Below are 15,903 nucleotides of genomic sequence, written 5' to 3' on the forward strand. Positions count from 1 at the left end.
GCTGCTGTGTGCCCATTGCTGGCTGTGCGTAAACATTGTAGTTTAACGCCTCGCTGCAACAAACCTTGCCTCTCGGGTGGGTGGGGCGTTGCTCTTCTCCTGCCTCCAAATTCAAAAGGACTTCCTGTGCAGTTCGAATTCCTCTCTCCTCTCCCTTGCTCCTCCCCTTCTTTCCTGCCCCCTCCCCTTGCTACCCCTTGTTTCCCTCCCACTACTACCTCTGCTGTCTAGCTGGCCCTCCCTGTACCCTCCCCCCCACTTCTGTCTTCGCTGGCCTTCAGCCCAGTTGTGGTTGGCCCCCCCCCCTTTAACGGGTGTGCCTGGTTCTTTCACATTCAAAGGAGAGATCCTTTTGCCTTTTTTTTTTTTTATTCTTCTCTGCTCTTTACCACTCACTTTGCATAACCTAGACCCTTGGTATTCACCCCCAGTCCTTGAGGGTCCGCAGTGGGTCAGGTTTTCAGGGTATCCCTAATGAATATGCATGAAAGAAAATGTGCATACATTGGAAGTAATAGGCATGCAGACCTTTCTCATGCATATTCATTGAGGAGATGCAAAAGCTGACCCATTGGCAGCCTTTAACAACTGGGAGTGAATACAAAGGAATTACAGAGCCAGTAAGCGGCAGTAACCTGATATAGTTGGGAGGAGTTTGGTTAATCAGGCTTGTAAGTCGTGGGTGGAGAGTAGTAAGTCTTATTGACACAGCTTCCAACAGGAGACGTTGCTATATGTCAGAACATGAAACGTTGAGGTCTTAGGAGAACTTTGGGTTGATATGGAATGTTGCTGAAAGATGATGTCAGGAATGAAAACCACCTTGGCTACTGTATTGGGGCTTGTAGAAGCCTTGGTGAGATAAGTCCATCTTGAAGAGGGAAGCTTTGAGATATGTGAGGAACTATGGAGTCCTTCAAGGTGAATACCTGATTCTTGTAGGCGATCTGCTCCTAGGCCTTCTCAGGTAGAGGTGAGGTGGAGTCTTAGTTTCACACATGGCCACAGGGCAGATGAAGATTCTATGAGGGAGTCTGGGGCTGATTCTGGGCACCTGTGCTCCTGGGATAGATATTCAAAGGTGTTTAAGTGAGCAGGTAACATAAGTAACATAGTGAATGACGGCAGATAAAGACCTGTATGGTCCATCCAGTCTGCCCAACAAGATAAACTCATTTTACATGGTATGTGATACTTTATACCCGAGTTTGATTTGTCCTTGCCATTCTCAGGGCACAGACTGTAGAAGTCTGCCCAGCACTGTTCTTGTACTAAAAGTTCTGAAGCTAACGTCGAAGCCCCTTAAACTTTACACTCAAGCCCATCCATATCTATTCAGTCACGATCAGGGCACTAGACCGTAGAAGTCTACCCAGCTCCCATTTGTTTCCTAATTACCGGCATCGCCACCCAATCTCCGCTAAGATTCCATGGAACCATTCCTTCTAAACAGGATTCCTTTGTGTTTATCCCACGCCTGTTTGAATTCCATTACCATTTTTCATCTCCACCACCAATGTGAGGCTCCTTGCCCACTTGAACCCCAATCAGCAGACCAAGGAGAGAATACTGAGTGGCACTTGACTGGACAGTGCCACTGATTTTCCATTCCTGCCATACCGCTGTCCAGGGTGGTTATGAGTAGAGTCATGGCGGACACGGAGCATATGGAGTTATTCCTAACTGGACAGAAACGGTTTGCCTTTTGCGCTCTTCTGTCTTTACCAGGTTAGGTACCTGGGTGGCCGCACCTGCAAAACTTCTGCGCCTGCTGAGTAACCTAGTAAATGTCGGCAGAGAAAGACCTGCAGGGCCCATCCAGTCTGCCCAACATGGTAATTTCATTTTTTACACGTGACCACCACGTGTGCAATAAGTACATAAGTAATGCCATACTGGGAAAAGACCAAAGGCCCATCAAGCCCAGCATCCTGTCCTCGACAGCGGCCAATCCAGGTCAAGGGCACCCTGCAAGCTTCCCAAACGTGCAAACATTCTATACATGTTATTCCCGAAATTGTGGATTTTTCCAAGTCCATTTAGTAGCAGTCTATGGACTTGTCCTTTTAGGAAACCGTCCAAACCCTTTTTAAACTCTGCCAAGCTAACCGGTGCGCAGCGCTATCTGGGCGGTAATCGGCATTGCATGTGCGCTGCCAAGGTGACTGGAGTCCCATCTGACACTCTGCACATTTTCTGCTTCTTCTTGATTAAACCCTGGCATTGTAAACACAGCAGTCGGCATTTCGCCAACCTCATATGATGCAATCTCGAACATATCGTTGCTTTCAACCCTAAGAAAGTCATCCCCTCTACCGCTGACTAGCATCATTTATTCACCAATATCAACTTTGTGATTCTACACCTCCCCCCCCCCCACCATAGAGATATATATTACTACTACTTAACATTTCTAGAGCGCTACTAGGGTTACGCAGCGCTGTACAAATCACAAAGAAGGACGGTCCCTGCTCAAAGGAGCTTACAATCTAAAGGACAAATGTCAAGTTGGTGCAGTCTAGATTTCTTGAGTAGAAGTGTGGTGGTTAGGTGCCGAAGGCGACATTGGAGAGGTGGGCTTTGAGCGGTGATTTGAAGATGGGCAGGGAGGGGGCCTGGCGTATGTGCTCAGGGAGTTTGTTCCATGCATGGGGTGAGGTGAGGCAGAAAGGGCGGAGCCTGGAGTTGGCGGTGGTGGAGAAGGGTACTGAAAGGAGGGATTTGTCTTGAGAGCGGAGGTTACGGGTAGGAATGTAAGGGGAGATGAGGGTAGAGAGGTAAGGAGGGGCTGCAGATCGCGTGCATTTGTAGGTTAGTAGGAGAAGCAGCACCTGCAATCATAGAATATGCTTTGAAAGAGAATAAATATGCACATATCATATCTCAGTTTGGGGCACAAACCATAGATGAAATTTAATGTCGACAAATGCAAAGTGATGCACATTGGGACGAATAATCCAAGTCATAGTTACACCTGATGCTAGGGTCCACCTTAGAAGTCAGCACCAAAGAAAAAGTTCTAGGTGTCATTGAAGACAATACACTGGAATCTTCTTCCCAGTGTGCATCAGTGGCCAAAAAAAAAAGCAAACAGGATGCCAGGAATTAGTAGGAAAGGGATGCAAAATAAGACCAAGAGTATCATAATGCCTCTGTATCGCTCCATGGTGCGACCTCACCTTGAGTATTGCATTCAGTTCTGGTCACTGTATCTCAAAAAGATACAGCAGAATTAGAAAAGGTTCAAAGAACAGTGACCAGAATGTTAAAGGGGATGGAACTCCTCTCATATGAGGAAAGGCTAAAGAGGTTAAGGCTCCTCAGCTTGGAAAGAGACGGCTGAGGGGGGGGGATATGATTGAGGTTTACAAAATCCTGAGTGGTGTAGAACAGGTAAAAGTGAACCGATTTTTCAGTCTTTTAAGGTTATCAATAGAAATCAAACAAAATAAAACATGGAAAAGAAAATAAGATGATCCCTTTTTTATTGGACATAACTTAATACATTTCTTGATTAGCTTTCGAAGGTTGCCCTTCTTCCTCAGATCAGAAATAAGCAAATGTGCTAGCTGACAGTGTATATAAGTGAAAACATTCAAGCATTACTATGACAGTAAAATAGATACTATTGGAGATTCTACATAGAATGTTGCTACTATTGGACATTCTACATGGAATGTTGCTATTCCACTAGCAACATTCCTGCGCAGGCTTCTGTTTCTGTGAGTCTGACGTACGTGCAGGACGTCAGACTCACAGAAGCAGAAGCCTGCGCGGCCACATTGGTGATCTGCAAGGGCCGACTTCTACATGGAATGTTGCTAGTGGAATAGCAACATTCCATGTAGAATCTATAGAAATCAAACAAAATAAACATGGAAAAGAAAATAAGATGATACCTTTTTTATTGGACATAACTTAATACATTTCTTGATTAGCTTTCGAAGGTTGCCCTTCTTCCTCAGATCGGAAATAAGCAAATGTGCTAGCTGACAGTGTATATAAGTGAAAACATTCAAGCATTACTATGACAGTAAAATAGATACTATTGGAGATTCTACATAGAATGTTGCTACTATTGGACATTCTACATGGAATGTTGCTATTCCACTAGCAACATTCCTGCGCAGGCTTCTGTGTCTGTGAGTCTGACGTCCTGCACATACGTGCAGGACGTCAGACTCACAGAAGCAGAAGCCTGCGCGGCCACATTGGTGATCTACAAGGGCCGACTTCTACATGGAATGTTGCTAGTGGAATAGCAACATTCCATGTAGAATATATAGAAATCAAACCAAAATAAAACATGGAAAAGAAAATAAGATGAGACCTTTTTTATTGGACATAACTTAATACATTTCTTGATTAGCTTTTGAAGGTAGCCCTTCTTCCTCAGATCGGAAATAAGCAAATGTGCTAGCTGACAGTGTATATAAGTGAAAACCTTCAAGCTTACTATGACAGTAAAATAGATACTATTGAGATTCTACATAGAATGTTGCTACTATTGGACATTCTACATGGAATGTTGCTATTCCACTAGCAACATTCCTGCGCAGGCTTCTGTTTCTGTGAGTCTGACGTACGTGCAGGACGTCAGACTCACAGAAGCAGAAGCCTGCGCGGCCACATTGGTGATCTACAAGGGCCGACTTCTACATGGAATGTTGCTAGTGGAATAGCAACATTCCATGTAGAATCTATAGAAATCAAACAAAATAAAACATGGAAAAGAAATAAGATGATACCTTTTTTATTGGACATAACTTAATACATTTCTTGATTAGCTTTCGAAGGTTGCCCTTCTTCGTCAGATCGGAAATAAGCAAATGTGGTAGCAGATAGTATATATATATAAGAGAACATCACTTGCTTATTTCCGATCTGACGAAGAAGGGCAACCTTCGAAAGCTAATCAAGAAATGTATTTATATCCAATAAAAAGGTATCATCTTATTTTCTTTCCATGTTTTATTTTGTTTGATTTCTATTGATGACCTTTAAGAGTGGACTAACATGGCTACCACACCTCTCTACTCAGTCCTTTTAAAAAATACAAAGATCAGGGGACACTCAAAAAAAAAATTACATGGAAATACTTTTAAAATATATAGGTGGAAATATTTTTTCACTCAAGAATAGTTAAGCTCTGGAACTTGCAGCCGGAGGATGTGGTAACAGCGGTTAGCATATCTGGGTCTAAAAAGGTTTGGACAAGTTCCTGGAGGAAAAGTCCCATAGTCTGTTATTGAGATGGACACGGGGGAAGCTACTGCTTGCCTTGGAATTGGTAACATGGAATGGTGCTACTAATTGGGTTTCTGCCAGATACTTGTGACCTGGATTGGTCACTGTTGGAAGCAGGATACTGGGCTAGATGGACTGTTGGTCTGACCAACAGGATACTCAATGCCAGGCATGGCCTAGCAGTGAATATGTTTGTCTAATTCAGTCCATGGCTGTCAGTACCTTTAAAACCGCCGGCTGCCACAGCCTGAATGTCATCCCGTAAGAGTTTAAGGAACCATTCCATTATGGTCCCGAGTCTGCCTATTCAATGGCCAATTTTCTGAAACACTCAGACTGGAAAAAGCTACAAACAATTTAATGGTCGACCAGCCTCATATCCTTGGGAATAGATGTATATTATTTTCAGCAAGCTGAATGTGTGGTGTGTTTTTCCCCTTCCCCTCTCCAGGACCAGAGAGATCTGAGTTACTCTACGGTCAAAACGGCATCAACAGCTGTCACTGTGAACAACCTTAAGCCTGGCACAACTTACATATTCCAAATACGCATCTCTTCCCTCATGACTACGGGAACTACGGCCCCAGCATTGAGGTGGAGACTGTGGGAGAAAGTAAGTGCTCAGACAGACTGGAAGATCTGCCTTTGTCTTGCAGACAACTCTGTGCTCATGATTTATTCACCAGATAAGTGTGCCTTCAAGAAAAAAAAAGATACCTGCACATTGGGAACTGCAAAATCACATGCATTCCCATAGTCAGTTGATAAAGACGATCCAGGTTACAACCCTAGCTTGCATTTCTCACTGGTTTTAGAGGACAGAAATGCAAGAACAGAATAGGATGCATAATGGGGCAGGGTATAGAGGAAAGACATTGGGGATCTCCAGGGTCAAAGGTCCAGTGGTACAACCGCTCTTTCACACTGTCAGCCCTCTGTACAGCCTTGTAGCCTACATTTAATGGTGGTGGTTGGGGATGTTAGTTGAAAATGACATTTAACTGTTCCAATTTCTGTCGTTTTGATTTTTTTTGCCTGTGGATTTCAGTGGAATCCCAGCTTCTTGTCTGAAATCAGGAGTTGGAAGATTACAGGGTGTCAGTTAATAGCTCAACCTCAGCTGTAAATGAATCCCTGAGAAGAATGCCTTTGTGACTTTGTACAGATTGCGTTCAGCAAGGCCTTAAATTGCAACCCTTACTAAATGCGATTTTTTTTTTTTGAATGAATCAAGTTCAATAACAATTTCTTTTTAAATCTGAATTCATAGCTGTTTACAATCTGCTGCCAGGTATAGGCAGGAAGGTATTAACCTGGTTAAGAAAGACATTTTTGTCCCATCGGTTCTACATAACAGAAAGTCTAGTCAGTGCATGGAAATGGAAGCTTGCTTATTGGTTGACAGGTCCGTATTTCCGAGCCTAGAGTTCCATGAAATGTACGGTGCATCACCTTCAGAATGAAAATAAAATCTCTTGCCTTTCACGAACAGCTGTTGATAGGTTCACTGAAAAGCAGCAAGCTGGCTTCTTATGTCTTAATGTGGTTAATTTTGCAATATGGAAGGAAGCCGTTTTAAAATTCGTAGGGTCGATGGGGTTGGGCGATTCATTAGCTTGGCCAGCAGTCCTTCACCTCTTTTCCTTTGACAAAAAGGGGCCATCGCTAGCTGAGGCATGACCGTTTGCTTCCAGGAACAAATTTCTCTCTAACTTTCACAGATGGACTTGCGTTTCATTTCATTTTAGTTTTGAAAACATTCGGCTGAGAAGTTTCCACACAACCGTTCAAGGGATAAAGAGCAATTTATGGGTCCTGAGAATTGCGTTGAAGTATCACCGTGGCTTGGTAACATTGATTAATTGTCATTATGTATTGGATTTACTGCTCTTACTGCTCAGTGTAGAAAGAAGGAATATGCCTGTGGCCTTCTACAATGGTTGTACCTAGAAACGAAAATAATATCCACTGTATGAAAATGTCCTAAACAGTGTTTCAGATACTGTAATTTTTTCAAACACTATGGTTTTTTGGAAGGAAAAAAGGCCTCATTGAGCTCATGAACCATATAGATTTAATAGAGATGAACAGAGCTTAACGATCGTCTCATCATCATAGATCGTTAAGATCTATTTTATTTTTGTTACATTTGTACCCTGTGCTTTCCCACTCATGGCAGGCTCAATGCGGCTTACATGGGGCAATGGAGGGTTAAGTGACTTGCCCAGAGTCACAAGGAGCTGCCTGTGTCTGAAGTGGGAATCAAACCCAGTTCCTCAGGACCAAAGTCCACCACCCTAACCACTAGGCCACTCCTCCATTGTTGCTACTATTTGAGATTCTGCTATTCCACTAGCAACATTCCATGTAGAAGTCGGCCCTTGCAGATCACCAATGTGGCCGCGCAGGCTTCTACATGGAATGTTGCAGGTGGAATAGCAACATTCCATGTAGAATCTCCAATAGTAGCAACATTCCATGTAGAATCTCCAATAGTATCTATTTTATTTTTATTACATTTGTACCCTGCGCTTTCCCACTCATGGCAGGCTCAATGCAGCTTACATGGGGCAATGGAGGGTTAAGTGACTTGCCCAGAGTCACAAGGAGCTGCCTGTGCCTGAAGTGGGAATCAAACTCAGTTCCCCAGGACCAAAGTCCACCACCCTAACCACTAGGCCACTCCTCCACTGTTGCTACTATTTGAGATTCTACATGGAATGTTGCTATTCCACTAGCAACATTCCATGTAGAAGTCGACCCTTGCAGATCACCAATGTGGCTGCGCAGGCTTCTGCTTCTGTGAGTCTGACGTCCTGCAGGACGTCAGACTCACAGAAACAGAAGCCTGTGCAGCCTTCTACATGGAATGTTGCTACTGGAATAGGAACATTCCATGTAGAATCTCCAATAGTAGCAACATTCCATGTAGAATCTCCAACAGTAGCAACATTCCATGTAGAATCTCCAACGGTAGCAACATTCCATGTAGAATCTCCAACAGTAGCAACATTCCATGTAGAATCTCCAACGGTAGCAACATTCCATGTAGAATCTCCAACAGTAGCAACATTCCATGTAGAATCTCCAAAAGTATCTATTTTATTTTTGTTACATTTGTACCCTGCGCTTTCCCACTCATGGCAGGTTCAATGCAGCAGGCAATGGAGGGTTAAGTGACTTGCCCAGAGTCACAAGGAGCTGCCTGTGCCTGAAGTGGGAATCGAAGTCAGTTCCTCAGTTCCCCAGGACCAAAGTCCACCACCCTAACCACTAGGCCACTCCTCCACTCTATTTCTGTTCAGCTCTATTAAATCTATATGGTTCATGAGCTCTATGAGGCCTTTTTTCCTTCCCAAAAATTCTAGTATTTGAAAAAATTGTAGTATTTGAAACACTGTTTAGGACATTTTCATATGGTGGATATAATTTTTGTATTGAGTCTAGCGATTTCATATTTCCACATCCAACTCTATTTTGATGTAGTGTATCTAGAAATGCCACTAAAGTCTGAGGAAAGACGGATTTTTAAGATTATCATGCACTGTTATTTAATGACCTTTTATATTTGTTTATTGCCCTTGTGCCTTGTTTGCTTTTATACATTTTGTGTGTGTTGTTCCTGTCCTTAAGTGCTTATTGAGCGTTTTCAATAGACTGTATTGCATTAATAAGTGGGATCTCTCGCCTCTTTTGTTTTTCAGTGGCCGTGGCCTCTAGTGAACAGAATTCCATTGTCATTATCCTTGTCCTGTCCTTTGGCGGTATGATAGTCCTGCTTTCCATGGTGGTTGGTTTGATGATATGGAGAAGGTGAGAAGGTCGTTGAAGTTTTCCGTTTTTCCTTGTTCTCTCTATGCCACGTGCTCCTGGGACTGAATGGTGAAGCACTTGTTACCTATCACTTGTGCCCAGAACTGATTGAGCCTGCAAAGAGGTGGGAAAATGTGGGATACAAATGCAATAAATAAAAAAATACCTTCCTCAGATGTAAGAGCTGAGCAGTATTCTGTTGAATTATGGATCCTCTGTGCTTAACCCAGGTCCTTTTTGAATTCTGCTGTGGTTTTTACTCCCACTAATCTGGAGACCATTCCATCCTACACCCTTTCCACGAAGGGTTGAATCGTGTTCTGTGTCATCAGGCGGGAGAAGCAGTGTTTGATGCTCTACTGCAAGTTGGGCTGCTGGGGGTGGGAACCCTTCTGACACAGCAATGTTGGGGTTAGTTGGAGGAGCCAGGAGTATTGAAAGCAGGGTCGTTCAGTGACCCACCTGACTTGAGAATTGGTAAGGGAATGCATGTTACCTGTATCAAAATACATTAAAGAGTTTTTAAGGGAAATGGGACTTGATATACCGCCTTTCTGAGGTTTTTGCAACTACATTCAAAGCGGTTTACATATATTCAGGTACTTATTTTGTACTAGGGGCAATGGCGGGTTAAGTGACTTGCCCAGAGTCACAAGGAGCTGCAGTGGGAATCGAACTCAGTTCCCCAGGATCAAAGTCCACTGCACTGACAACTAGGCTACTCCTCCACTCCTTACTCTTTGGGATTCCGGAATCTTGCTATTCTTTGGGGTTCTACATGGAATGTTGCTACTGTTCGAGATTGTGCATGGAATCTTGTTAATGGGACTTGATATACCGCCTTTCTGAGGTTTTTGCAACTACATTCAAAGCGGTTTACATATATTCAGGTACTTATTTTGTACTAGGGGCAATGGCGGGTTAAGTGACTTGCCCAGAGTCACAAGGAGCTGCAGTGGGAATCGAATTCAGTTCCCCAGGATCAAAGTCCACTGCACTGACCACTAGGCTACTCCTCCACTCCTTACTCTTTGGGATTCCGGAATCTTGCTATTCTTTGGGGATCTACATGGAATGTTGCTACTCAGATTCTGCATGGAATCTTGTCACTCTTTAGGATTCCAGAATCTTGCTATTCTTTGGGGTTCTACATGGAATGTTGCTACTGTTCGAGATTGTGCATGGAATCTTGTTAATGGGACTTGATATACCGCCTTTCTGAGGTTTTTGCAACTACATTCAAAGCGGTTTACATATATTCAGGTACTTATTTTGTACCAGGGGCAATGGCGGGTTAAGTGACTTGCCCAGAGTCACAAGGAGCTGCAGTGGGAATCGAATTCAGTTCCCCAGGATCAAAGTCCACTGCACTGACCACTAGGCTACTCCTCCACTCCTTACTCTTTGGGATTCCGGAATCTTGCTATTCTTTGGGGATCTACATGGAATGTTGCTACTCAGATTCTGCATGGAATCTTGTCACTCTTTAGGATTCCAGAATCTTGCTATTCTTTGGGGTTCTACATGGAATGTTGCTACTGTTCGAGATTGTGCATGGAATCTTGTTAATGGGACTTGATATACCGCCTTTCTGAGGTTTTTGCAACTACATTGAAAGCAGTTTACATATATTCAGGTACTTATTTGTACCAGGGGCAATGGAGGGTTAAGTGACTTGCCCAGAGTCACAAGGAGCTGCAGTGGGAATTGAATTCAGTTCCCCAGGATCAAAGTCCACTGCACTGACCACTAGGCTACTCCTCCACTCCTAAGACATCATAATGATGTCATTGTAATTCTCAAAGACTTGCATTGGATTTCGTTTACGCATAATCTGCATTGAACCTGGTGGTGGTTTCGGACTGTAAGAATAAGCGTAATGCAGTGAAGTGTTACGGTGTCAAAAATGGTGTAGGCCCTGCATGAGTACTCTTGACGGAAGAATGGAGAATTGGCTGTAGGGAAGAAGGTAGATCTGCAAAGGAGGCAGTGGGTGTAGCGAGGGCGGCTGACACCCGGGGTGGGTCGCCACTGCGCACCCCCCCAAGGTGCAGCACGGTGCAGCCCCCCTTGGCGCGCACCCCCCCCTCGGAGCGCATTCTTACCACTGGCGCTCCGCCCTGAATGCACGTCGTCTCTGGGAGCTGCGTCGTCTCTACTGGTTCCTTGCTCTCTCTGCCCTGGTACAGGAAGTAACCTGTTCCAGGGCAGAGAGAGCAGTGAACCAGCGGAGCCGACACCCAGCCCCCCAGCGGCGTGCACCCGGGGCGGACCGCCGCACCGCCTCCCCTTCCTACGCCACTGAAAGGAGGTGATGAATGTGTGTGGTCTGCCCCAAAATCTCTATGGAATAAGACTTAGAGGCCTAATTCTCTATGTCCCAGAGCAGTATTTCCCAAGTCCGGTCCTGGAGTCCCCTGTGCCAGTCAGGTTTTCAGGATATTCAAATTGAATATGCATGAAAGAGATTTGCATATAATGGAGGCAGTGGATGCAAATCAAGTTCGTGCATGTTCATTGTGAATATCCTGAAAACCTGACTGGCAAGGGGTACTCCAGGACTGGACTTGAGAAACACCGTCCTAGAGGTGTAAGACAGATATTTAAATACCTCAAAAGTATTTTACATGCATGTAAAGCAGAATAAGAGGACATGATATGGGATTCAAAGGTGCCACATTCAGAACAAAAAATTATGGAATATTTCTTCATGGAAAGAGTATAGGATGGAATGGTCTCCAGATTGGAGATAGTGGGAGTAAAAACCTTAACAGAATTCAAAAAGGATCTGGGTTAAGCACTTTTCCAAAACTCAGTTCACTTTTTCTCAGTTTTGAGCTGTGGTGATTAGTTTCATTCCTCAAGGCAAGATTAATTTACTGTAGCTTATTCCTGTGCCCAAACTCATGGCCTTAGTGAATTCTGGCACAGGACTAAAGCTACGATTAACGAATCTTACCTTGATGAATGAAATTAATTGCATCGCTCAAAACTGACAAAAAGTGGATCGAGTGAGTTTTAGAAAAAGTGCTCTTCAATTTGGGTTTTAGATTGAATTACTAAACTTTCCCAAATCTCAGCTTAAGGTGAGCTGTATACTCAGGTAGGCCGGTCCCTGCTCGAGACAGCTTACAATCGACGCTTCTGTGGTCATAGCATAATGGAAAATGAAGCGACTCGCCCAGGTTCCCAAGGCGTATCAGTGGGAATTAGAAAAAAAAAGGGAAAAGAGATCAGCTGGAGTCTATGACTAGGATAAAAATTATACAGACTAGATAGACTTTACAGGACTTGTCTGTGGTCGTAGTCTGTTTGTATGATGAGCACTTCAGTTTTTCTTGACATCTGACATTTTCAAAATTGCTTCAGAGAAGGTATTTGTCTGCACTTACTTCAACTAATGGTATCTGTGGTTTATCGGCTGTGCTGTCCACCTTCATTAGAATCCACCATGCTTCTGTAACAGAAAGAACATTGGTTGCACGCACTTAAATGCAGTCGCCAGTATCGGACGCAGGATCTGAGTTCTAACAGCCATTGTGGTACACGATTATTGAAACATGACACATAAGTGATTTAAGAATCAGCCATGAAATCTGTGAAAAGCATTAGTTGAGGCATCTGGAAGTCCGAGGAAATGGCTTTTAAGATTGGGCAGATGGGAGAGAGAATAGGGTCATGGTGAGGGAAGGGAGACAACCTTTTTATTCTGATAAGGTTGCTTGGGGTGGGGATGGGGGTAGAGGCTCTGAAGGGAGGGTTGGTAAGCAATGGAACAGCAAAACCATAGACCTGCTGTAACCGTGCTTAAATTTAGTAAGTCAAGTTAGGTGGCAGCACTGAAAACCAGAGACATTTTCTCTCGGCAAGAGCCCCTCGTAATTTAGACGGCTTGTTTTAGACTGCTCAGTGGGGGTTCACTGTTAATCTTCGATGTAGCTATGTCCTTAACAAGATCCCCTTTGAAAACTGATATCATTCATTTATTGGTGTATAAAATTTGCAAAAAAAAGTCATCTCAAACATTATAAACACACTTTTAAAGAAGTGATTGTATAGTGATTTTTCCCTTAGATTTTTATTGCTCAAGCCTATTTAAAATACGGTAAAAAAAATGCACGCATGCTTTTCTAAGCTTGAGGGTAGGTGGCAGTTGGACGGCTGAAGCTGCAGATTGAGGAATGAACCACAGCCCAGCGCTGTTCTCACCAGACCTCTTAGGAAGACATGGAAATCAGGCTTTATGACCTCCAGTGCAATCTGTTAAAGGGTACAGTGGCACCTTTGTATTAACCCACAGACGTTTCGGATTAGCTGCTGGCAAATATCATTCATTAAGAAATTAAGCTGGGTTTCTTTTATTTTTTCAGAGTTTCGATGTAGTAAATAAATTTTGCAGCAAAGAAAGAAGCAGCAGCGCTGAATACACTTATTAAGACAGACATCCGACGTGGCCATGTTTTTGCCCCACGGCTGCGTCAGGGGTTGAGAACTATTGGGGATGAAACCTCCTGCACTCCCCTAGTAGTTATAAACCGGTGCAAATTCGCAAAGCAGTTCTTCTATTCACAGAAGCAGATTCAGCACCTCACTAGCTGTATTTGACAGCACTGGATTCATCCCCAATAGTTTTCAACCCCCGACGCCGCCGTAGGGCGAAACGTGGCCGTGTTGGGTGTCTTGTCATAATAAATTTGTTCAGCGCTTCGTTCTTTTTGGTCCGCTTCTTTCTTTGCTGCTACGTTGGTTTGCAGGTCGGGCCAGGAGCTAATTTTTCCTGTTCCCTACGTGTCTGTCAAAAGCGCATTCTACTTGGTCTCAGATTAGTTTTTAATCGCCATGAGTCTGTTCTTGCATATGAGTGATGCTGTAGTAGGCCCTGTTGATATACCAGATCATATGATCATTTGGATGGATCTGTATACATACCATATGTAATGAGTTTTTCTTGGTGGGCAGACTGGATGGGTCCGTACAGGTCTTTATCTGCCGACATCTACTGTGTTACTATGTTATGTTATGTATGAGGAGAGCAGTTATATAAAGAAAACAGGCCCTTCTGTTATAACCAGGAATATTTGCGCAAGCACCATGCCAGCCTTAGAGCTGGGGTAATTGCTCGTGCCTTGATTGGGGAGATAGATGCATAACTTGGCGGATTCTATACGTTTTGCAATTTGTGTGCCCCGCCCATGCGGCCTCACACCTGCAAATTTGTGTATTTACAGAAGAGCAGATAACTAGACTCTTTTTATGTAAATTCATATGTTTATATGCAAATGAATAAAATACAGTGATACCTCGGTTTTTGTCGATAATCCGTCTGAAAACAATCGGCGAAAACCGAGGCAGTTATTTCCATATGAATCAATGAGCAGGAGAACGCGTGGGTCGCCCTTTGATTTCAAAAAATTAGCACAGCGAGGTCATGTGGGAACGCCGACGAAATCCGAGGCAACCGCCGAAATCCAAGACAAATTTTTCGCAGAAAAATCGATGAAAACCAAAACTGACCATAACCGAAGTCAACTGGTATCTACATACTTACTGCCTCATTCTACAGAGCTTCTTTTGGAAGGACCTCCGAGATGTACAGCACCGAATCAGGGCAGCTCATTGTTACCATGTGTCAGGATGTCACATGTGAGGAACTGGGGTACATTAAGGCGGTGCTTCTTAACCCCCTCCTCAGGGCTCACAAGCCAGCCATGTTTTCAGGATATCCACAATGAATATCCATGAGATAGATTTGCATACAGAGGGAGGCAGTGTATGCAAATCTATCTCATGCATATTCAGTGTGGGTATCCTGAAAACTTCTTTGTGCCGCAAGGACTGGGTTGAGAAGCACTGGATTAAGGGCTCCAGACCATCCCCGTTGTGGAGGTTGTTTTTTTTCTTTTTTACCTCGTTATCAGTTAAATAACATCTTCTTTTGTGTTCCAGAAAATCTGAAAAATCTTTTTAAAGTAATGGATACATTCATTTTTAAAAAATCCTTCCTCGAAAGCACTGAACTGTTAAAATGTTATCCTTGCATGAGCTGCTCCTGCATTCAGTGCCTTGTTTAGTAGCTCTGAGCACCTACTGCTCACCACAGCTGGAGCTAAAATGGGGGGGGGGGGGCCTTGCTGTGATCATTTTAGTGGGAGAAGGGAAGGGATTTAGGCCAGTAGTGTCTGCCTGCTCACTTGGGCTTCCAGCTTAACGGAGTGTGGTTTGGCGGCTTATGGTACTGGGGAGCCTTCATTTAGAACTGTCAAAGGATTCATTTCCTTCTCTCACAACTTCCCTAACATAGACATCACATCAGGGGCGTAGCTACGTGGGGCCATGGAGGCCTGGACCCCGTAGATTTGGTCCTGGACCCCCCTGCCGATGACCCTCTCAACTCCCGCCGCCAACCCGCCGTCGCCTAGCTTTGCTGGCGGGGGACCCCAACCCCCGCCAGCCGAGGTCCTCTTCTTCCTTCGTTCTGTTTCTGAGTCTGACGTCCTGCACGTACAACATGCAGGACGTCAGACTCAGAACGAATGAAGAAGAGGACCTCGGCTGGTTGGGGTTGGGGACCTCCACCAGCAAAGGTAGCAGACGGCAACGGCGGGTTGACGGCGGGAGGGGGGATCGAGAGGGTCGTCGGGGGGGTCAAAGTTGTTGGTGGTGGTGGCAGCAGTGGGGGGGGGGGTGTCGGCAATGGCGGGAGGGGGGGGGGGAGTCGGCGGCGCCAGGGGGGCTAAAATGTGCCCCCTCACCTCGGGCTCTGAACACCCCCCTCCCGCTGGCTACGCCCCTGCATCACACGGACACTGAAAATGATATAGGGAATGTTTAGGTCAAATGCTC

General features: G+C 44.4%; 1 protein-coding gene across 1 annotated transcript in view; it reads left to right on the plus strand.

The window, feature by feature from the left end:
* Positions 1-15,903, plus strand: part of LOC115481022 (ephrin type-A receptor 7-like) — a 150,578-nt gene that overhangs the window by 100,538 nt on the left and 34,137 nt on the right. Inside the window, 3 exon segments of the mRNA XM_030220006.1 lie at positions 5,699-5,801; positions 5,804-5,860; positions 8,952-9,060. Of these exon segments, the coding sequence (XP_030075866.1) occupies positions 5,699-5,801; positions 5,804-5,860; positions 8,952-9,060 (269 nt within the window).

The sequence above is a fragment of the Microcaecilia unicolor genome, chromosome 11, assembly GCF_901765095.1.
Source record: "Microcaecilia unicolor chromosome 11, aMicUni1.1, whole genome shotgun sequence".
NCBI classification, from domain to species: domain Eukaryota; kingdom Metazoa; phylum Chordata; class Amphibia; order Gymnophiona; family Siphonopidae; genus Microcaecilia; species Microcaecilia unicolor.